This window comes from Onychomys torridus, chromosome 1 (assembly GCF_903995425.1).
Source record: "Onychomys torridus chromosome 1, mOncTor1.1, whole genome shotgun sequence".
Lineage (NCBI taxonomy): Eukaryota > Metazoa > Chordata > Mammalia > Rodentia > Cricetidae > Onychomys > Onychomys torridus.
Window position 1 is genome coordinate 175,655,136 of NC_050443.1, and position 22,605 is coordinate 175,677,740.

Here is a 22,605-nt window from a genome sequence, read left to right on the forward strand (position 1 = left end):
GCCACCACTGGGCTCCAACTCTTAGAATAACCAGTCTTTCACCCACCATGATCTATTCAGTAACTTAAGACCCCTGCCAGCCATTGCTAGGACGGTCATTTTCCTCTTCCCGAAAGCATTGGTCAGGAACCAGATCTGCTGGAATGGCCAGATATACTATAGTTGAACCAGACGCTACCAATGTAGCTGGTAGTTTGATGACCAGGTGACTATAGAGACACAGGAGAGCACAGCCCACATCTGCCCACTCCTACTGCGGTACCTCACTGAGTTGAGCAGCGTTGGCCCGGGCTTGCAAGAAGAAAGGCTCATCTTTGCTGATGGTGTACTGATGGACAGACTGCTCATTGCCGGCTTTGTAAGCTACCTGATGAGAGAGAGCAGGGTTGGCGAGGGGAAAGGTGGGGCACGCAACACAACTGGAGCCACATAGATGGAATCAAGGACATTGAGGTAAATACAGTAAGTCAGGCACAGACAAAGACCACATGACGTCACTTGTCTGTGGAGACTGAAAACGTTGACCTCATAAAAGTAGCAAATAAAGGCAAGAAGGGGAACAGGAGCTAGGAATAGAGAGGGGTGCATGATGGGTACAAAAATACAGCTGTTGGGAGGTATTTCTGTTATATAGCACATATATGTACACATATATTTGTATATACACATATGTAGACCACCCATGGTCCATAGCAATTAATTTAAACTCATAAGAGAAATACCAAGAACATGAAAGTTCTTGTAATAGAAATCACACAGAAATGCTAATTACCCTGATTTGATCACTATACATTGCATTTGTGTATCAGATTATAATATTGTACCTCATAACTAAGTAGAAATAGTATAAGTCAGTTAAAGGAAATGCATGCTTCTACCTTAATTCTAGCACTAGGAACGCTGAAACAGAGGAGTGCTGAGGGTTCAAGGCCAGCCTGGGCTGTAGAGTAAGATACCCATCTCAAAAAACAAAAAACATACAGAAAACCAAATACATAAAACCAGGACAGACATTAAGAGACAAAACAGGAAAAAAGTGTTTAGGGGCAGAGACCAACGTAAACATCCTCCAAGTTTTCCGTTTCCACATCTTATCCTAGAATCACCATTGGCCTCCCAAATCTATTACTATCTACATTCCCCTGTGAACATCAAAGATTACATCCCCACCCAGAGGACTTCAAAGTAGGCTGGGCAGGAAGCACACTCCCTCTCCATGATCACCCCGCCTGCTCGCTCGGGGAGGAACTGACCCCAGGAAGTGGGCAGTGACCAGGCCAGCTTCTCCATGGAAAAAGACCTCAATTTCTCTCCTCCTTTCTCCCTTCCCTCAAGTTGTGTGTGTAAGCAATGGCTTTCCCTGCCTCTGACAGTTCTTCTGGTGGGGTGGGGATTGAGGGGTGCAGCATCTGCTGGGCCCGTGGGAAGGAAAGCTAGGAAGAGCAGACAGACTGTGGCTATCAGTGGGCCAGTTCCAGACTGGACAGCAGTCTGCACACCATACAAATGGCGCCTCAAGCTGTGCCTCCCTTATGGGAACTCAACTGACACACAGCCAAAAGCAAATCCTCCTCCAACGTAATTCTCTGTTAACCCAGAATTACAGTCTTGGATAAAGGGCAGAAGAGAGAGAAACAAGAAGGGGCATTAGAAATGCAGGCGGCAAAAGAGGTCGAGTGTCAGTCTATCTCGGTGACTGTCGGAGAAGCAGGGTGTGCCTAACAGGGAGGCCAGTGACCCATCTGCAGATGTAGGCTTGAGGCACACCAGGTCCAGCCTCCTGAGGGTGTCTCCAGAGATCCCAGGCCCATGACACAGCAACCTGGTGGCATCCAGAGGGCCACCCAGGACTCACCCCACTCTGCAGCTCCTGGCTCTTCTTAGCATGCTCCATCTGGGAGCTGTCAGCCACACTGGTGAACTTTAGCTCATCAACCCTCTGCCGGTAGTTTTTCTAGTTCCAAAGAAAAGGTACCCCATAGCATTAGACAGGGTTACCCCCTTCCACGATATACACATGCACACACAGTTTTGTACTTTTTACGGCTTGAGCTTGGGGGAAGGGGCATTCTTGCAGGTCCTAAAACAGAGCCTCACAGCCTATTGTGGTGAGGTTGTCTTTTCTCATATGTGTGTGTGTGTGTGTGTGTGTGTATCTATACAAGAGTGTACATATATGTGTGAGCGTATATGCATGTAGAGGTCAGAGGTCAATCTTGGGTGTCTTCCCCCACCTCTCTCCACCTTACTCTTTGAGGCAGGGTCTCTCACTGAACTTGGAGCTTTCCTACACTACACTGGCAGGTCAGGAAGCTTCAAGTCTCCTTCTGCCTCTGCTTCACATGAGTCTGTTTTTGTTGTGGTGACGGATGAGAACTTTGGTGCATCTTAGCAAACCCTGCATTGCACTGTGTATAGTGGGGTATTTCCATCTCCCAAATCAAGGTCTGTCTTTAGAGGGGGAAGTGGAGCAAACGTGGTTAAAACTATACAGGCAGATTCAACTCTCACCTCCACCCTTTTCCAGTTCCCTCACTTGGCATACCACTTAACAGACCCAAGGCCCTCTTCCTTCAGCGGCACAGTGGTAACAGGGACGGAAGCTTTGTCACCCTGAGGTGCAGCAGATGCTTCAACGCCATCCTTTCCATGTGACCCAAGCGCATGGCACACAAGGCTGGTGCCACTCCATGACCACTGCCCATGGTGTCCCCATGACTATCCAAGGAACTAATGAAAGAGGAACACCAAAGCCACAGGTGGAAGGTCAGAGGTCACATGTCATTCTGTCTCTCTGAGGTCTGTCTTTGTTCCACAGCCAGTAGCTAATTGGCAAACTTTCAAATGTGCTAATTCTGTCTCCCCACAGGGACTTCTTGTCTTTTCTGAGGATTGTTTCCTCTGCCTTTTCCACTGGAATTGCCAAAATGGATGAGAAAGGCAGCCTCTGTGGATGGCTTGTTGGAGCAACAGTGCAGGGAGCTCACAAGCTGGAGCCCCAGAACTTCTACTGACATTAGCAGAAGCAGCATTTTGAGGACCAAACAGTGATGGGAATATTGGACACCTCAAATTCCCTTCTTTTAAGAGGAAAACACAGATGTAAGAGAAGGCTTACTACAAGCATTAGCCTCCGGTTCAGAAGAAATCATATACCCTCCCCCAACTCAGGTGAGATGCTTAATCTTCATTTCAACCTGCTGGGATGTAGAATTGGAATGTAGTGTAGATAGCCTCTGGGTGTGCTATTCTGGGTATTTCTAGATGGGTCCAACTGGAGTGGGAAGGTACACCCTGAATATAGATGGCATCATCCCAGAAACTAAGGATCCAGACATCATCATCACCATCACCACCACCACCACCACCATCATCATCATTAGAATAATAAAAGAACTGAATATCAGCATCCATCTCTTTGTACTTCCTGACTGTGGGTATCATGTGACCAGCTGCCTCCTGCCCCAGCCACCATGCCTTCCCCACCATGACAGACTGGGCCATCAAACCCTAAGGTAAATAAATCCTTCTTGTCTTAAACAAATTCTGGAGACAATATTCTAAGAGACTGTTGACTTTCCTCCCTAGTTCCTGTGTTGGATGGGAGAGCTCACTTGCCAAGTAATTGAGGGAAGCCACATGACTCTTTTGTCTCTGGAAATTCCCAGTCACCATAGTGCAGGCCCCAGTCAAATCCTAAGTACTTACTTTGGAGCTAAGAGTGCATTCTATTACTCTAACACACCAAAAATCAGTAAACAAGATTTGAAAAAAACAAAAACAAAAACAAAAACAAAAAACTGCCTCTCAAAAGCTTAAAATGTAGTAGCCAATACAGGAAGTGAGGTAGTCACCCACATCTCTGAGGCTGAAAGGACAACTTCCTGGACCCTCTTCACACTGCACCCTGATCCAAGATGGTGTCCTTGTTCTGCCTAAATCTCAGTAGGTCTTGAAGGAGGGAGATATGAGAGCCCAGCTGGTCCTGTTCTTTTCCTGCTGTTTTCCTATCTACATATTTTAAGATGAAATATATCTTTGAGAGTAAGTAAAGTAGAAAAATGAAAATAAATAACAAAGCATGTGTTTGGGGATGAGATATTACCAAGGAGTCACTGAGTCACATGAAAAATACTGAGTACTGAGGTCTAAGTAGTTCTGCTTGTGAGTAGGAAAAGTGACATAAGTTTATTTCCCCTGTATAAGATGGGATGATGGGAAAGATAACAGGGTCACCGCAGCATCATAGAGGACAGTAGTGACCAACACATTGCACCATGAACCAACATCTCAAAGTGGTCAATCAACCTCACCAGTGACTGAATTATTATGTCTATAAACAGTGGCTTTTTCATCTCTTTGCAATGTGCTGACTCAGCCCTCCTGGCCCAGAAGCAATAATTTCCTCGAAGATTCCAAATAAAGTTCCTGACATAGTCACACTTCCACATGAAATGTCCTTCCAAAGTCCCTCTCTGCTTGCTGCCAAAACAGCTCCCCAAGTCACAAACAAATGCACAGGCTTAGACCATGTGCCTGGACATGTCTCTACTCAGCCTTCTCATTTTCACATGAGAAGAGAGTCCACAAGTGTAGTGACTCTGCCCAAGTCTCCAGAGACTGTGGCAGACATCTACTACAAATGCCAGACTCTGAGTCCCATGTTATATCTGTCAGAAAGACATCCCAGGTTGACTTCTTGGGATTAGAAGGGGTTTTTTTTTGTTTTTTTTTTTTTTTTTTTTTTTTTAAGATTTCAGGGGACTTTTATCCCTATTGGTTGGTTTGGGGAGGTATTTGTATAAAATGAGATATTTTGGGGGATAAGACTCCAATTTAGACTCATTTGTGTTACATATATACCTTATGATAGCTGTAACTTCAAGGCAATTCCATGCAATATTTTCAATAATTTAAAGTATAATACAAAATGTCATGATGTGACTTTGTGATTTCCTATTCAAATTGTTGGGAATTTTGGAGCATTTTGAGTTTTTCAGGTTTTCAATTGCTCTATCTATATACTATGCTACACTTTCTACACTAAATTCTCTGGATAAGACTACTTGTAGGGTGGTGGTCGTGCATACCTTTAATCCCAGCACTCTGGAGTCAGAGGCAGGCAGAGCTCTGAGTTCAAGGCCAGCCTGATCTACAGAGCCAGTTCCAGGACAGCCAGGGCTATACAGAGAAACCTTGTTTCTAAAAACCATTTAAAATAGACTGCTTCTTAAAATAAATTGATAAGCTTCTTAAAAATAGCTCCTCAGAGCTGGGCATGGTGACACAATTCTGTAATCCCAGCACCCAGGAAGCAGAAACAGGAGGATTTGGAGTTCAGGGCCTGCTTGGGCTATATAAAGAGATCTTGTGTCAAGAAAACAAAAATCAAAACTAAACCAAACAAAAATCTTCCTACAGGAAGTTTAAGGGGGTAGGGAGTTGGTTCAGGGACATTTCAGGTACAGACATGAAGAAGTATCTTCCCTTTGATTCACATTTGGAGTAAAGCCCTGGGGTACAAGAGGACACTGGAGGGAAGCAGCGCTCGGTGACTCAGGGGCTGAGAATCATTTGGAGCCCAGGGACAGACACTCAAGTTACCTCACTGACGAGCTGTCCAGCCTTCTTGGCCTGTTCTAGGTTGAGACTCCCGTCAGTCAGCCACCCGACCCCTTTCATCCATGCCAGGTCAGCTTTGTACTGCAGCTACAAGAGAAATGTCACCAAGCTCTCATCTGACACACAGAGAGGCATGACCAGTTGATGGAAAAGTCAAGGAAATCCAAATTTGTCTTCCGAGAAAATTGCGCCCTCATTTATCCTCAGCAGGTCTTTCTTTAGGAGGTAAAAAACACTGGGTCTCCTTGGGCAGATTCTACCTTAGTGCTGAAACACTTTGGACTGACCAAAAGTAGGGTCTCATCTCATTGGACCAATATTGCCGACATGTTTCTCCTTGGCTCATGTCATTTCCAGGAGTCTTGACTTTCCCCCAGGCTCTGAGCCCGCCCCATCCTGAGTCTCTGCTATCCTGACTGGCTCTTTCTCTCATCTTCCTCCGTGCGCCTGGGGCAGCTCTAGTGCTTCCTAGTTCTCTGCATTATACAATGGACTCAGGAACAGGCTCAGATAACTCTGAGAGTACACAGCAAGGTGCACGGGTGCCAGGAGCCAGGGGCTGGTGGACACTCACCTCGCTCTGCAGCCCGTAGGCTTTCTTGGCCCACTGAGTCTTCATGTCTTCAGGCAGCACAGTATATTCATGCAGTTTCTTCCTATAGTCAAGGTCACTGGCGAGAGCTTGGGCCTTTTTAGCGTGCCTGAGGTTTACCATGTCCATAGGCAGGTGAAAGTGGGTCTTACTCTCTTCAAACCCTTTCTTATATTCAACCTTGAGTGCAACAAGACAAGGGTCATAGTTTAAAGGCTGATCTTGCAGAAGTTATATGAAAGTGTGGGAGAGCCTCTCAGGCTCTCAGAAACTCGGCATTCTGGGTGAGGCCACCTGTCTGTTGGAAAGGTGGCCCCAAGTCAGTGTCACCCAAGTCATACTGGTGCTGTTTCCTACTCTCTTGTCTCTAGGACTGTCTTTTACCGAACTTTGTCCTGTGCATGGCTATTGCAGGAGAGGACACCATCTATGCTTTCTGCAGAGGCTGTCAGAGGCAAAACAACAAAGTATGGGCTACAGAGCCAAACAAGCCTAACGCAAACCTGAGCTGCCCTTTGCCAGCCGGGCAGCCTCTGGAAAGTTAAGTTGCCTCCCTTGGGGCTCACATTCCTTGAGGAAACTGTTGTGATGAATATTAATATAGAGGCAGAAATGTGCTTAGAATAGGGACCATCACAAGTAAAGAACACACATTCATGATGAGAACACGGTGGTGGTGGTGGTGTCGGCAGCGGCGGTGGTAAGGATGATGGATGGCAACAGTGGTATCCATGGAAGCCATGATGGTGACTGATGGTGGTGGGGATGGTGGTCATGATGTCAGTTACAATAGTGGTGACAGTGGTGATGGTGATGATGGTGATGATGGTGGTGATGGTGGTGGTGGTAGGGATGGTGGTGATGGTGGTGGTGGTGGTGGTGATGGTGGTGATGGTGACAGTGGTGATGGTGGTGATGGTGGTGATGATGGTGGTGATGGTGGTGATGATGGTGGTGATGGTGATGATGGTGATGGTGGTGACAGTGGTGATGGTGATGATGGTGGTGGTGGTGATGATGGTGGTGATGGTGATGATGGTGGTGGTGATGGTGGTGGTGGTGATGGTGGTGATGGTGGTGGTGATGATGGTGGTGGTGGTGGTGATGGTGATGGTGATGATGGTGGTGGTGATGGTGGTGGTGGTGGGGATGGTGATGGTGATGATGGTGGTGGTGATGGTGGTGGTGGTGATGGTGGTGATGGTGGTGGTGACAGTGATGGTGTGGTGGTAGAGGTAGGAGTGATGTGGTGGCAGTATGGTGGTGACGCTGGTGATGTGTTGAGGAGAGAGTGTAAGCAGCAGGAGGAGACAATGCAGGGTAATAAGAGCTCTGGGGTCTAACTCTGCTCTTCTACCACTACCACTGACTACCACATGGTTTTGGGTTACAACTACTCAAATATAACAACTTGTTGCCCACTTAAGCCAAGGCTCAATTCTAACTCTTACTGTCTCTTTGTGCATGTGACCATGACCTTCCCAAGGCCTGTCCCATAACGTGTCTCAGTGGGAGACTTGGGTGCCAGCTCCCTCACTTCACTCAATCCATGGTCTCTCCTTTTCGTTTGTTTGTTTTTGTTTTTGTTGAGACAAGGTTTCTCTGTGTGATAAACAGCCCTAGCTGTCCTAGAACTAGCTCTGGAACTGGCCTCTGCCTCCCCAGTGCTGGGATTAAAAGCGTGTGCCACCACCTCCTGGCAATTCATGGTCTCTTAAGGGCCTGTCAGGTAATTATGCTTAGCTGTTGAGCAGAGCTGCATGGCTTCACCCTTTGGTTGGGAAGGATAAAGCAGGAACGCAGGGCTCATGTGTCCACTGTGCATGCTTTGCACTGGGCAGATGTGACTGAACACCACAGGTGTTTCTTTCAGAAGCTCTCTTTTCCAGTGGGTCTGCCACCAGCCTACCATGGTCTTTTGTAGGTGACACTTACCAGTGTCAATCTCCAATTATTTACATACAACAACATTCAAGTTGGTTGGAGCCTTGGATACTCCATTTGCCTGGCAAATATTTTGAACACTCTCTGCTGTGACTGCAAGATTCACCCAGAGCATTGTCACAATGAATTATAAGCTTACTGTTTAACCCCTGCTATGCTTAGATATGATTCACCCCCACTGAAAGTTATACTGAGGTTTTCATTCCTCAACAGTAGGCAGTGTTAGTGGAGGGGGGGGCAGGTGGTAGGGCCAGGAAGAAGTGTTTGTTGCTTGGGGCAGAGTCCTCATGAACATACTATTGCAGCCTCTTGTGGGATTGGATTCATTATCATGAGAACAAGCTGTTATTAATATAAAGCAGGGCCCACCTTGTGCTCGCTCTCTCTTACATACATTCGTTCCTCTTTACATTTTTTCAGCCTGTGCAAAACAAGACCTGTACTAGATGCAGCTGCACATCTTTGTACTTTCCAGCCTTCAGAATCATGTGAGAAAACAACGCTCTTCCTTCACAAAGTGCCATCTCTAGCACTCTGCCTTAACAGCAGAACAATGGACTAAGACACTCTCCCTTCTGAGATAAGTTCTGTGAGGGGGAACTTGCAAACTGTTCATTCTCATAGCTCCAGAGTCTTGCGCAGTATTTCACCCGCAGTAACTATCTGTGGCATAAACAGCTGTGTTTGAGCACCCACATTCCTTGATAGGTGGGTGCTGCCATCCTCGGGCCATGCACCTCATGCACTTTTAAAGAACACTAGACTTTGTCATAAAGGAAGTCAAAAAGTTCCTCATATAAGCCCAGAAAGAAAAGCATTGCAGGTGCAAGTCAACACAGAGGCAAGAGTCACCCAGGAGTACAACCATCAGTTTGGAGCTGGCGGGGAGCGGGGTTTACCTCGCTGTTCATCTTGGCCACCTGCAGAGAATGCAGTAGCTTGGAGTCGGTGGTTCCCAGGGCTCTGCCTTTTGTTTTTTCATATTCTTCTTTGTATTTAATCTTGAGAGGAAGAAGAAAGTCTAGTATGAACCAGAGAGTAACTGCCATAGAAGGAACCCTGACTGTAACGAGTTCCAAGAGAACAATTCTTAGGGGATAAGCCCCCCATCTTTCTCAAGAAGAAGATTAAAGTGTTGTGATGTTTACAATGTTAACAGTCATTATTTTTCCAGCAGGCAGCTGGCATCTCATTGGAACCATTCCTTCCACATGTCTGAGTTAACAAGAACTTACATTGCTAGCAAGCTCCCCCGAGGCTTTGGCGGCCAACAAAGACATGGCGTCCAGCTTCATTTCAAACCCTCTCCCCTTGGTTTTCTGCCAGCCTTCTTTGTACTTCACCTGACGAATAAAAACACAGGTGAGTGGGAGCTGCCGCCCACCGGTCTGCCAGAAGTTCAGAGGAGTTTTCTGTAAAGCAAACTTGGTTTCCTCCATTGTTGGCAGGCGGGAGAGTCTGGCTGGTATTGTCAAGACTGTCACAGTAATCATTAACACAGTTCACTGATCCTTAGTGCCACTCACACGGGACAGGACAAAGAAAGAACCCTCATTTGCCTGGTCCTGTGACTTTGAGCAATTACCTCTCTGACCTGGGGCTAATAGATTGCAAAATGCATATTATCATTCTCTGGGCTGCTGGAAGAGCAAGTGGGGTGTGGAGCATGAAGAAAAATCCTGAACTGGTGAGGGGCTGCCAAGATGCCGGATATTGATGCTGCCCGGTAGCAGCTACTATGTGTGGGCATTTCCTAAATGCTTTGCAGACACTAACTACAAATCTCTACACAAGTAGAAGTGCAAGAGGTTGAAGATATTTGCTAGGGTCACACAGATAAAAAGGGTCAATGTGACTTCCAAATCCAGGTCTGTCTCATATCAAAACCCATGCCACCAAATAGCACAAGTTATGCTAATGCTACACATGACATTTTTATCGACATATCCTCTGCCTCAACATAGAACTGTCTTGCAAAAAGCATCAGCCCCTCTTTTGAATTTGTCTGCCCCAGAAATCCCATTTAGACTAGTGGCTCAGTTACAGCCACCCCATAACTCCCTGTGCCTTTGTTGATCAGATGAAGATGATTCTTGAAACTTACAATCCCTCCACACAAGGTCACCAGTTAGTCACCAGGACGGTGGCAGTAATGGTGGTGAGTATTCATGTTAACATGACACACTTGTGTTCACACAGGAATTGCATTGCTAATAACAATTCATCCCCAGGGACTGACCAAGGGTCAAGATGACAAAATTCTAAATTATCCTGTGATGAGCACCCTGGAAAAGAGCCTTCCTTGGGAGGAGAGTAGGCCCTGCTGGTTGGACCATTTCCACATTCATGAGCCCCCTCCACCTTTCTCTCACCTCACTGAATAGTTTGGCATTGGTCTTGGCCTTCACCAGCTGAGGAGCATCCTGGGGCAATGTGTAGTTCAGCTTGTTTCTCTCATAGTCAGCGCGGTAATTAACCTGTGTGGTTTAAAATATGTCTGCAAGGTTTGTGAACAGCAGGAGGAAAGCCTTGGGGAGAGTGTTCTGTTCCCACCTTCCTCTGATTCCCATTGCCGAGAGGGAGTGTCTGAGAACACCCCTTTACAAGAAAACCTGTAATTTAGGGGAATGGTTTATTTAACAGATTGAAGATGTCAAATAAAAAATGAAACAGCTCACAGGCACATTCAAGTTTGTGAGTTTGCAAGACGTTTTTAACTTGCTGCTGGGCTGAATGTTTTCGATACGCAGGATAGACACTCACCAGTAATCAAAAACAGCATTACAGGTAGTAATAATTGATAATGTATAGTTGTCAAAGCACATTTGCAAAAAAAAAAAAAAAATGCACCTTAAATCGTGTATGCACAAAAGAGCAACACAAGCAGGTAATTTCTTTCTTTTCTCCTTCTCCTCCTCCTCCTCCTCTTCCTCCTCCTCCTTCTCTCTTCTTCTTCTTCTTCTTCTTCTTCTTCTTCTTCTTCTTCTTCTTCTTCTTCTTCTTCTTCTTCTCCTCCTTCTTCTCCTTCTTCTCCTTCTTTTTCTTCTTTTTTTCCAAGACAGGAGTTCTCTATGTAGCTCTGGCTGTCCTGGAACTCACTCTGTAGACCAGGCTAGCCTTGAACTCACAGAGATCTGCTTGCCTCCACCTCCTGAATACTGGGATTAAAGGCGTGTGCCATCACCACCCAGCAAATGTGATTTCTGATGGAAGACTTCAGTACCATCTGTGAGGAGTGTTGCTCAAAAGTTAACCCTGGACCTTGGACACTGGTGACAGTTGGAATTATTATTAGTTTTTTGGTGTGCTATATTAAATTATAAAACATATTTTATTACTTTTTAGAGATTCATACTAAAATATTTATAGATGAAGCTAGGTAATATCTTGGAATGCCTTCAGAATAATAGAGAAAGGAAATAGAAAGCACATAGATGAAGCAGAATGTGCTGTGAGTTGATAGTTATGGAAGCTAGTATTTGGGACTTCAATCCAGTGTACTCTACTTTTGCATATACTGACATTCCCTATAAAAAAGTTTGAAAGGAGGGGTGTCATTTCATGGCTGTAATTAGATATTCCAGCATTAGTAAAAGTAAAATCCTTGGGGTTAGCTATCCAGAGGCCTCACGGCCATGGCAAGACTCCCAGCTGGGCAGGGATGTGCTACCTACATGACTCAGTTGCTGGGCACTGATTTTGGCTTGAACAATCTGAGGTGTGTCTGTCACTGAGCTGTACTTCAGCTTGTCGATGCTCTGTCTGTAGTTGACCTAGGCAAGAACAGGCACAGGAAACATCATTTGCCATTGTCTCTACTGTGTGCTTGGCTCCCTTCCCCAGCCCTGGAGTGGCTCTCAGGGAATTAGAAAAAGAATGAAAACTCCCGACTGTATACCAGTGGGCATGCCGAGCTAACAGATTGAAGTGGGGCATGGAAGGGTGAGTGACTTGGAGAAGCAGCACAGTGGAGATCAGTTAACTCAGCAGTGAACACAGGAAACATACACCTTTATACTGTCCACCAGAACAATGCCCTTCATCCCCACCCACAGAGAGAGAAGGAAAATACTGGCAATAGTGAGTGTTGGCAAAGACAAGGTAGCTATGGGAACTCATAGTGCTGTCAAGACTGTGGCAACAACCCTTGGAATCCAGAACTGCATTTGAAAGAAACAAAAAAATCTCTGTTCCAGTCATTCCATCCCTAGGCTCACTGCCAGAGAAAATGGACACAGGGTCACTTTATAAAACAATAAAGGGGCTGGAGAGATGGTTCCATGGTTAAGAGCATGCACAGTCTTGCAGATGATTAGAATTTGGTTCCCAGCACCCATATCAAGTGGCTCATGATCAGCAGTAACTCCAGCTCAGGGAGCATCCAGTGCCTCTGCCTCCCTAGGTACTAACACTCAGGAGCACACGCCCACATTCACACACACACCCTTAAAATAAGATAAATCTTAACAAGAATTCAAGGTGTCTATATACACTAAATGGGATTTTTTTCTGTATGTCTAATACTTCATAAAAGAGATGTGTTTTAAAAAGGGAAAATAAGCCAGGTGGTGGTGGAGCATGCCTTTAATCCCAGGAGGCAGAGGCAGGTGGATCTCTGTGAGTTCAAGGCCAACCTGGTCTACAGAGTGAGTTCCAAGACAGTTGGGCCTGTACAGAGAAACCCTGTCTCAAAGATAGATAGATAGATAGATAGATAGATAGATAGATAAACAGACAAGTAGATAATAGATGGGTGGATGGATGGATGGATGGATAGATAGATAGATAGATAGATAGATAGATAGATAGATAGACAGAGAATAGAAAATGAAAGAGGGACAAAAGGTCTAACAATGTCATACAGGTGTCATCTGTTTATCCCCTGCCATGCCTTATGCCCTTAGGTGAGCTCTCTCCCACTGAGGAATGCCCTATCCCTCTGTGTGTGTGCTGAGTGAGATGCAAAGTACCCTTGAAGAGGTGGTCCTAATGAGACCACAGAGGTGGTGTGTGTACTTGTACACCAGCTGCTGCTGGTCTCTCTTTCACCTTTCCACGGTCCCCAAAGAAGCCACCCACATTTTAGTGTCTTCCTGGAAGACAGGAAGTTGGGGGGGGGGCATAAGCTTCTTGCACTGGCTGCCAGCTTTCCTACCTCTAGACAACTGGGGTTACTAGATTTCATTTTTGAAAATGCAAATCATTTTTAAAAGAGTAAAGTATTATCAGTCATTTGTACAGAAGAATACATTCACCAGTCCAGCTCATTCTCCTCTAAATTCCCCTGACCATGACCCAGAATGGGAGGAAAAGGAGCATGAGAAAAAAAGTCAGGGCCTAGGTTCATAGCCTCAGGGTAGGCAACATTGGAGAGGACTGAGATGGGGTGAGCAAGAACCCCTAAATCTACCTAGGGCAACAAGAGAACAGGTGAAGGCAAAGAGGTGAGGCTGTGGCTGCAATGAGCTGTCCCAGTTTAATTTGCCTGAGATCCCAGGAAGAGTGTAGGAACAAACTCGTTCCTAACTCCCTTCCCACCTTTCTGGCCCCAGCCACTTTTTCATTCACTCACTCTTTCAACAGGCATGGAATCAGCGCTGAGCAAGAAAATTTAGACATAGCCCTGCCCACATAGCTATTCCAGATGAGTCTCTATGGCCTATATATCCCATGCTGGTAGAATCTTCCAGAGTATCTAAGCCTTTCTGATCTAATATCTAAGCTGAGCTGCAGTTTAACTCAAAGAGGCAACTCCCTCCTGAACATCTCCCTATGTCCTGGATTGCCTAAGTCCGGAAACCCATCATGGCCCCAGAGTGTGTCACTCAGTCACACTACCCAGTGCTCTCTCTGCCTGGAGCTCCTCCCATGGCCTCAGGAATCAGCACACAGTGTCTCCATTTTCCAATTATTACCAAGAAGCAGTGAGTCCACATTCTTTGAAAACTACTGCAATATTCTGAGCCAATGAATCCATTAGCTCAACTTAGATGTCCCACAATGTATACCTGTTTCAAAGCATGTATACACATGTTACTGACAACTTTAAAAATAAATGTATAAAATCCTAGCTTAAGCAAGCCTTGATGTGGTTGTTTCTTGAATAATTTCCCAGTCTTTGAAATTCCACAGCATTTTGTCACTTCTAAAGACAAAGCTCTAGGACATGGGGCTTTCTAAATTTGGTTTTCAACATTTCTTTTTACAAAGTGTTTAATCGATCATTTTTGTTAGCTGACCATTTCATACTTGTGTACAGTGTGTTCCATTCACTTCCCATTCCTCTTAGCTCCCTCCCATCCTTACCAACCCTCCCCACCCATCCTTACCAGTCCCTTTCCCAATTTCATGATTTTTGTTTTTATTTTATGAGCCATTTAGTTTAACCATGGTCATCTGGAACCACCAGGTTGGGAGCATCAGTTGGCTTCTAGTGTGGTCTCCAGTGGGTGCACAATTGAAAACAATGACCCCCATCGTTGTCTCCCTGAATCTATTCGTAGCAAATCATTCAACAGAAAGAGATAGGCTACCCCTGAACTCCTCTTCCTCCATGCCTGACTTTTGTTAGACCTATTCTTGCACAGCCTTCTGATTGGATTTCAGGGAATCTATGCCTGGTAGTGTAAACAGAGACCAAAAACTCATGGTGAAGTCTTGAGATCATAGGCCCTAGGGTGGGGTGGGGGGCTGAATACAGTTGTTACCTAAGCTGAAATAATACCAAATTGACTCCTAAGTACATATGCTTATAGCCATAGATGATGTTATTCTCAGTCTTGATCAGAGAAGCTTCTCTTTCCATTAAAAGGTAGTAAATACAGAGGCTTATAGATGTACAAGGTAGTGAGAATGAGTGATGGATGCCAAGAATGAGTGATGGGTGCTGAGAATGAGTGACATGTGCTGAAGTGAGTGATGGGTGCTGAGGTGAGTGATGGGTGCTGAGGTGAGTGATGTGTACTGAGAATGAATGATGGGTGCTGAGGTGAGTGATGGGTGCTGAGGTGAGTGAGGGGTGTGTGCTCAGCCATCAACAAGACACTCATGCCATCTCCCCTCAGGCTCAGGGAATGCTGTAGAAATGGGAGCTGACTGAATGTAAATGCCAGAAGACAGAAAGGCTGCAAATTGTCTTCTGGGCAAGACTCACCCAGCGCAACCCCAGACTCCAGCACATCCTGCTCCAGATCCACTCTAATGTAGAGCTGGCAAATGAGTCCATATTTAAAAAAACAAAAACAAAACAAAACAAAAAAAAACAGTGGCACTCATGAAATAAACCTGAGCACCAACTTGGGTGTTCTGGCTTCCAGCTTATTTATTCCAAGTCTTCCCTTTACTCATTATCCTTGCCCTTGCCGATGTCAGTTAGTAGCAATTATGAGCAACACAGGACACTTCCTGTACCTTTCACTGCTCCAAGTGTTCCACACACCCTAACTAGTTAATCCCCCAGCCATCCTGCAATCACCCCTACCCTACAGTGTGGTAACAGAGGCATGGGGGACTAAAGCAATTGCTTAGCTAGTAAGGGGTGAAAGCTATGATTGGCATCCCAGACCAACTGGCAAATTAGTCCTCAGGCTGTGCCCTTGGGTCTTTGCTCTGTAAGCCCAGTTTCCCTGGAGTGCTTGGGATTATTACAGATAGATGGGGGTTCCCCAATGAGAACCCTTTGACTGTATATTTAGACCAAGAAATGTATTCCATGTGCAAACAAATGACAGATAAACCCGTCTCTAAAATAGCACATATGGACACTACAGAAATTCCAGTGCATAGCGGACTGCTGTGCTGGGTCTAGACACCATCACCTTAGTATTCTTTCATTAATAATTCAAGGAGAAAAACTTCGTATGTCTGGAGTATATAGAGAAAACTGGGGAACATAAAGTCATTTCAATGTCAACTACTAATGAGATTACAGTGGTGTGACTTCCTAATTCAGAGGGGGAAATTATCAGCTCATAATAGAGTCTTATTAGAATTCAGAACTATGCATGATAAAATGTCACAAAAACTGTATTTTTAAAATAGCACATTGCTTCCTGATAATTCTGCACTAAATATGTCACCACACACAATTACTTTTCTCTGCAGGACATAATTAACAGCCTCCATGATTAATCACATCTTCACAGTTTCATAAATGTCTGGTCACTGCTTCAATCTACATTCTGAAAGGCTCTCTGCTAAGCACTGAATCCCATTTTAATTCTATTAGTGTTTATAAAAACCCATCTAAAGGAATGCCCTCTAATTAAGAACCCATGCTATATTTAATTGCTTGGCTGTTTTTACCACCTTTAAGGATACCAGATGGCAAGACCACAAATTCTCCTGGAAAATAAAAATGGACTGCCCAAACTTCCTGAATGTTAATAATCATTTGCTCAGACACATACCAGAGCCAAGAGAGTAAGAGGAAGGAGGGAAAGACGCATCTGTTCATCAGGCCTGACTCAGTGCCAGCTGATTGCCACACATGAGACGTAGCAGCCCTTTTTCTGCTATGTTTTGATTTTACTCCTCACAGGCACAAGCAAACAATGAGCCAGGTATGGTCATGTGCTATCGGCTTAGATGCTGTCTCTGAGCCCAGTCTCTACTGCGGTCTAGTTTTCTGAACTAGCTGCAACATTTCCGGCAAGCCCTACAGACACAACTCTAGTAGCAGACGATGTTACAATGGAAATACAGAGCTATAACATCTGTCTCATTTTATCCGTGCGGTTCGTTAGGCTTAGTCTCTAGAACTTAATTGCAAATGCACACACTCATGATTTTATTTTTAATTGCTAAGCAACCTATGAAGTATTTGGAACCAAAGTTAAAGAAGTTTTGGTTTCATTGGGATATAACAATAAAACTTCCTGGGGGAAAAGAGTCAGAAAGCGTTGGTCCCTTACATTCTTCTGGTTCTCTTCCCCTGCTCCATTCAACTTCACAAAGCCACATTCATCCAATAAGCTGTCATTTACCAACTTGATGATCCAGACACTGTTTTAGATCTAGCCAAATCAATCCCATCACATCTTACTCTCAGCAAAAGAGAGGGAGAGGCAAGGTCTTATCTACCATTGGGAAAACCCCAACTGCTCACTGGAGTTGTGCTGAGCCCATAGGAGCAGAAGCAAAGCACCCTGGGCAACTGGTGGACACACACAGAATTACTTATTAGATTGTAAATTGATGATAACCTTCCCTGGAAAACTATGAGGTCAGCTCGTTTTTTTAAGAGAGTAAATTACTTTATCATTTTCTTTATTCCCTTTTCAATATTTTCTAAAATTTCAATACTGGACACATAATAAAATTATTGTGATAGAAAAACAGTAATTTTAATCAATTGTATTATTTCATTTGGGATGCCAAACCATAAACAGGCTCACTGCTATACTAAGAGATCTATCCATCCATCCATCCCTCCCTCCATCCATCCATCTCTCTATGCTTGCCAATATACCCCTGAGAAAAAAGTATAGCTGACCCTATTACTCACTCTTAACTTAAACCTACTTTAGCATACTATGTTCTAATTTTTATAGGTCATCATTGCTATGAAACAATTATTATAAATGTGACCAGCAGATGTAGCTCTTCAAATTCTATGAGGAGAGCATAATCATCCATATTTTACACAGAAAGTGAGTTTTTAATCATACATGGACTTCCCAGAGGAGGGGCAAGCCCTTTTTCCAGTCCCTCCAACCTCCTGTATATAGATGGGATTTTTTTTCCTTCCCATCTTGCTGCCCAAGCTTTGCTCCACGTCAAGCATAGAATAAAAGGTGGTGGAGGACTCACATCCTTCAGGGGAACCAGTTTCACTGTTGTTTGGTAGGCTGGAGTGAGAGTAGCTGGGTAGTTGTAATCCACAATGTCCTGTTTATAGTCAGCCTTGTAGGCAACCTGAAACCCAAAGAGAAGAGACATCAGCTCCCACTTTCCCTAACCTTCTATGAATATTATAAATATTTTTAAATAATCAGGAACAAAATTAATTCGCTTTCATCACCTCAAAAGAAAATTACATTATGTTCACACATTCCCCTTTAACTAATTGAAATCATTCTTAATTAGTCCAAAATTAGTCAACTTCTGTGTGTAGCACGTTTATTTTATCTCTCTTTTTAATTATGAGACCCTCGTTTTTGTTTAAAATAAGCACTTGCACACAGGTATACAGTGAAAGTGCTTCTTGGCAATTTAAGAAAATGAATGAAAAGTGTAAAGTTTCAGAGTGTTTCGGTTATTTTTATAACAGTCAACACCAGCATGCTAAGGCAGAAGAACCCCAACATTCAGATGTTCTAAATGTTAACCAGGCTTCTTTAAGAACTTGTTCCCTCCAAGATTTAGAACTGGTATTGGCACATCTGTGGACTAGACTGACCAAGCTAGAGAGAACGGGATGGTCATGCTGTGCCGTGTCTGGTCACTCCATCCCTCGAGCTGCTGTCAGCCACAGCATGTCTTCAACAGCTGAAAAAAGTTTCCAACCAACTAACCAACTCAACTCAGACTCACAAAGCATTGAGATCCCATAGCGCTTCAAGTAGGAATCACACATGTCCATCTTACTGTGTCTTTCAGAAGCTGAGCATTTTACTATACTGGATCAATTAATTATGATAGATCCTTCAAGTCAAAGAATGCTAACTAAGGCTTAGCTGAGCCTCTGAAAGCTTTAAAAGCTTTTTATACATTCTTTATTATATTGGGTAACATTTAAAGGTCTATGTGGGTCTGTTTTTATATATCAAAATATACAATTTTTTAAAGTGGGTTTAAAAAATAATTGGCCAATTTTTTCACACCCCAACCAGCCAATTCCGACCATCCCTTAATCAGAACTCACATTGCTGGCCAGGCTGCCAACTTTGAGAGCGTGGAGCATGCGTCTGTCCATGCCAACTCCTTCATAGTGGCCTCTCAGGTGGGTCTGATAGTTTTCCTTATATTTATTCTACAAGACAACATTAAACTTTGATGAAAATTTCCCAACTAGATGAAGGTAAACTAAGTCTAAAAATAAACGTAATTATACTACTGAAAAAAATAAACTTAAAAACAAAAACCTTAAATGTCAAAAGAACACAAGGACTTGGTAAAAGATGGGAAAACAAGCATCTTGTGGGGAGCACAAAGCAGACTGGTTCTATTTGTTCATTTTTACATCTTTAGTTTTAAATTTACCAGACTTTTCCATTATGAAAATGTACCATGAGAGTGTGGAGCTGGCAGCAGACAACCATTGAACAAGACCTGATAGTGTGGTTACGGTCCACAAGCCAAGTCACTACGTGTTATTGCCTCCTTGTCTAAATACAGTCAGCCCTCTGTATCCATGGCATCTACATCTGTAGATTCAACTTATCACAGATTGAAGATACTTGAAAAGAAGGCTGTATCTGCAGTAAACATGTGTAAGCTTTTCCTTTAAAAATTTAGCATATCTATCTCTAGAGCATCTTTGATGCATTGAGTATTATAAGTAATCTGGAGATGACCTGAAGTGTATGCAAAGGCTATGTCCCATTACTACATCATTTTTACATAAGGGGCATTGGAATTTGAGAATTATAGCATCACCAGGGGGGGTCCTGAACCAGTCAACCCCCTATGGATATTGAGGGATGATTATGCACAAAAAATAGAACCTGATCCTTGTCAAATTTTATGATGTAAAAATTCATCACTATGGCAACCATGTAGAATAATGAGTCATGTCCTAAATGCTGTTCACCAAATAAAAGGACAACCAAAATGGACTGAATACATCTTCATGAGGGCTAAGTGAGATTGTATATTGACTCAGAAAGACACAGTCTCAGTGAGAGGGACACTGCATGCTCAACCAGGCCCCCATGCTAGCATTCAGCACCAGGAACAGCCACTGGGCCACACAGATGGGATGTACAAATACAGTCCTTCCTTGAGGACTCCGTCCCATACATACAAGCAAGGAATGTTGAGGTTGTGACATCATTTGATAATGAGCAGACTAATCCCAGAAGACACTCTTAACCAAAACTCAATGTACCATGCACCTGGGAGGCCATGCTTCTCCCAGACACATAGAAATAGTCACGAAGACCATCTCTCAGGAGACCCAGAAGCTCAACTCACAAAACGTGCCCAGACAGGTGCTCAGGCAATAACTCACATCGCTGGTGAACTTTGAGATCTTGCTCACGCTCCTGAACTGGGGTGTCTCACAGTAGTTGATACTGTGGCCTTTGCTACTTTCCAGACCCTTCTTATACTCCACCTTGGAGAAATCAAACACCAAGAACTTTCTTAAAAACATCCCCAAGACTTGACTGGGATATTTTTTTTTGGAAAACTTTCAACCTAAGATTTAAAGTAGGGCAGAGCATACTAAAAATGTGTGTGTGTGTGTGTGTGTGTGTGTGTGTGTGTGTGTGTGTTTGTTTGTATGTGTGCACATGTGCACCTGTGTATATTTTCCTTTATAAAAATAAGTAACAGCCGGGCGGTGGTGGCGCACACCTTTAATCCCAGCACTCGGGAGACAGAGGCAGGTGGATCTCTGTGAGTTTGAGGCCAGCCTGGTCTACAGAACAAGTTCCAGGAAAGTTGCAAACTACACAGAGAAACCCTGTCTTGAAAAACAAAAAACAAAAATAAGTAATAAGGCAAGTTATTTCATTCTGAAAGTTACACATGTGTAGTCCTTCTCAGTAGCAGGTACTGTAATGCTTCGTAGATCAAGAACTGTAAAACAGGTTGGGGTGTAATTTGGTGACAGTGAGTGTCCCCAGTATGGGGTTCCGGGTTTGCTCTGCAGCATCAAATTATAATAATTATTATAATTATAATGTCAAAAATTATTTTAGAAATGCTGTGAGTACCCTTGGGGTAAAATGTCTTATGTGTTTATGCGATGTCCAAACTTCTAGCTATGCCCTGTTTCTTCTGAGAGCCCACCACATAGACAAGTGCATTTGAGAAACTCCTCCCACTGTAGACCCACACACATGTCTCTGTATGAACACATCAAAAAAATTTAACCACAGAGCTTTACAAAGGAATATGATGAAGGAGCCCACTCTGAGGTAGGCCATCTTTAATTTGAAATAGGCTGGTAATGGAGCTCCCTGTGTGTGCCTCACACAGGATGTGAGGCTATTGTTACCAAATAGACCGTCCCAGGTAATTGCAGAAAGCAGCTAATGGTTAGCACCATGAAGAGAGACAGAGCTGGCTCATCTTACTGATAATCATAGGGGGAAATGAACTAGAAAGTGCCCTTGGGATCACTCACTGAAGGAAATACAACATAAATGGTTACAGTGTGATAAACTGTGTGGTAAAGCTAGGCCTTTTAAAGGTGTGCATGGTGCATTTTAATGCTGACAAATGACATATAGTTAAAAATGCAAAACCATATGTGCATTTGAATCCTTACTTACTCTAGAACTACATCCTTATTTTAAAGTGGGGAGGGGGGCTAGAGAAATGGCTCAGTGTCGAGAGGCCACTGCTCTTGCAGAGGACCTGGGTTCAGTTTCCAGCACCCACATGAAGGCTCTCCAGTTCCAGGGATCCAATGCTCTTCCGACCTCCAGGTATGCACATGGTGCATAAACATACACTCAGGTACATACACATCCACATAAAATAAAATATATTTAAGGACTAAAAAGTTTTTAACTTTGTATGTTGCTTGTGTGTATGCATGTATACACACTCATAAGTCCACATGTTGGGTATCTTTTTTATTACTCTCCACCTTATTTTTGGAGGCATGGTCTCTTGCTGACTCTGGAACTTGCTGTTTCAGCCACAATGGTTGGAGAGCAAGTTCCTAGGACATAGTCTCTGCTCCCCATACCCCACCCCACCCCATCCCACCCACAATGCTAAAGTGAAAAGTTTGTGCCACCATTTCTGGCTTTTAACTGGATGCTAGAGATCCAAACTTAAGACCTCACTTTACCCACTGAGCCACCTCTCCAGGCTCTATAGATGTGTCTTGATAGTCATATGTTCAGGTATGTACATTCACATAGGAAAGGAGTGGTCCTTTTCTATGTGCACATACTCCTTCTGGTGGTTGAACTGTCCTTGGCCACCACCTACCCAATTCTAGTTTCTGGTTCTACTTTGGGTCCTGAGATCTCTATATCAGGCCAGACACTTTCCTTTTCTGGACTATGAAAAAGAGATGGTCCATGCTGGGCAGGTGAAGCATTCCTTTAATCCCAGCACTTGGGAGGCAGAGCCAGGTGGATCTATGTGAGTTTGAGGCCAGCCTGGTCTACAGAGCGAGATCCAGGACAGGCACCAAAACAACACAGAAAAACCCTGTCTCAAAAAACCAAAAAAAGAAAGAAAGAAATAGATATGATTCAATGATTGCCAAGGTTTACCAAAGCTAACAAATGGTCATATTATATGTATCACATATATCATAT

At 44.0% G+C, this 22,605-nt stretch overlaps 1 protein-coding gene across 3 annotated transcripts in view; it reads right to left on the reverse strand.

Annotated features, from left to right (window-relative positions):
• The window catches only part of LOC118587085 (nebulin related anchoring protein), a 75,532-nt gene that overhangs the window by 32,757 nt on the left and 20,170 nt on the right, over positions 1–22,605 (reverse strand). For 2 of the 3 annotated variants that reach the window (XM_036192738.1, XM_036192720.1), the window contains exons 12-22: positions 20,331–20,435; positions 19,023–19,130; positions 17,969–18,073; positions 11,833–11,931; positions 10,531–10,635; positions 9,394–9,501; positions 9,058–9,159; positions 6,197–6,394; positions 5,605–5,709; positions 1,856–1,954; positions 263–367 (exon numbers count right to left, since the gene is read on the reverse strand). In XM_036192738.1, the coding sequence (XP_036048631.1) occupies positions 263–367; positions 1,856–1,954; positions 5,605–5,709; positions 6,197–6,394; positions 9,058–9,159; positions 9,394–9,501; positions 10,531–10,635; positions 11,833–11,931; positions 17,969–18,073; positions 19,023–19,130; positions 20,331–20,435 (1,239 nt within the window). The remainder of the gene's footprint in view (positions 1–262; positions 368–1,855; positions 1,955–5,604; positions 5,710–6,196; positions 6,395–9,057; positions 9,160–9,393; positions 9,502–10,530; positions 10,636–11,832; positions 11,932–17,968; positions 18,074–19,022; positions 19,131–20,330; positions 20,436–22,605) is intronic. The other variant, XM_036192729.1, reaches the window with a different exon arrangement.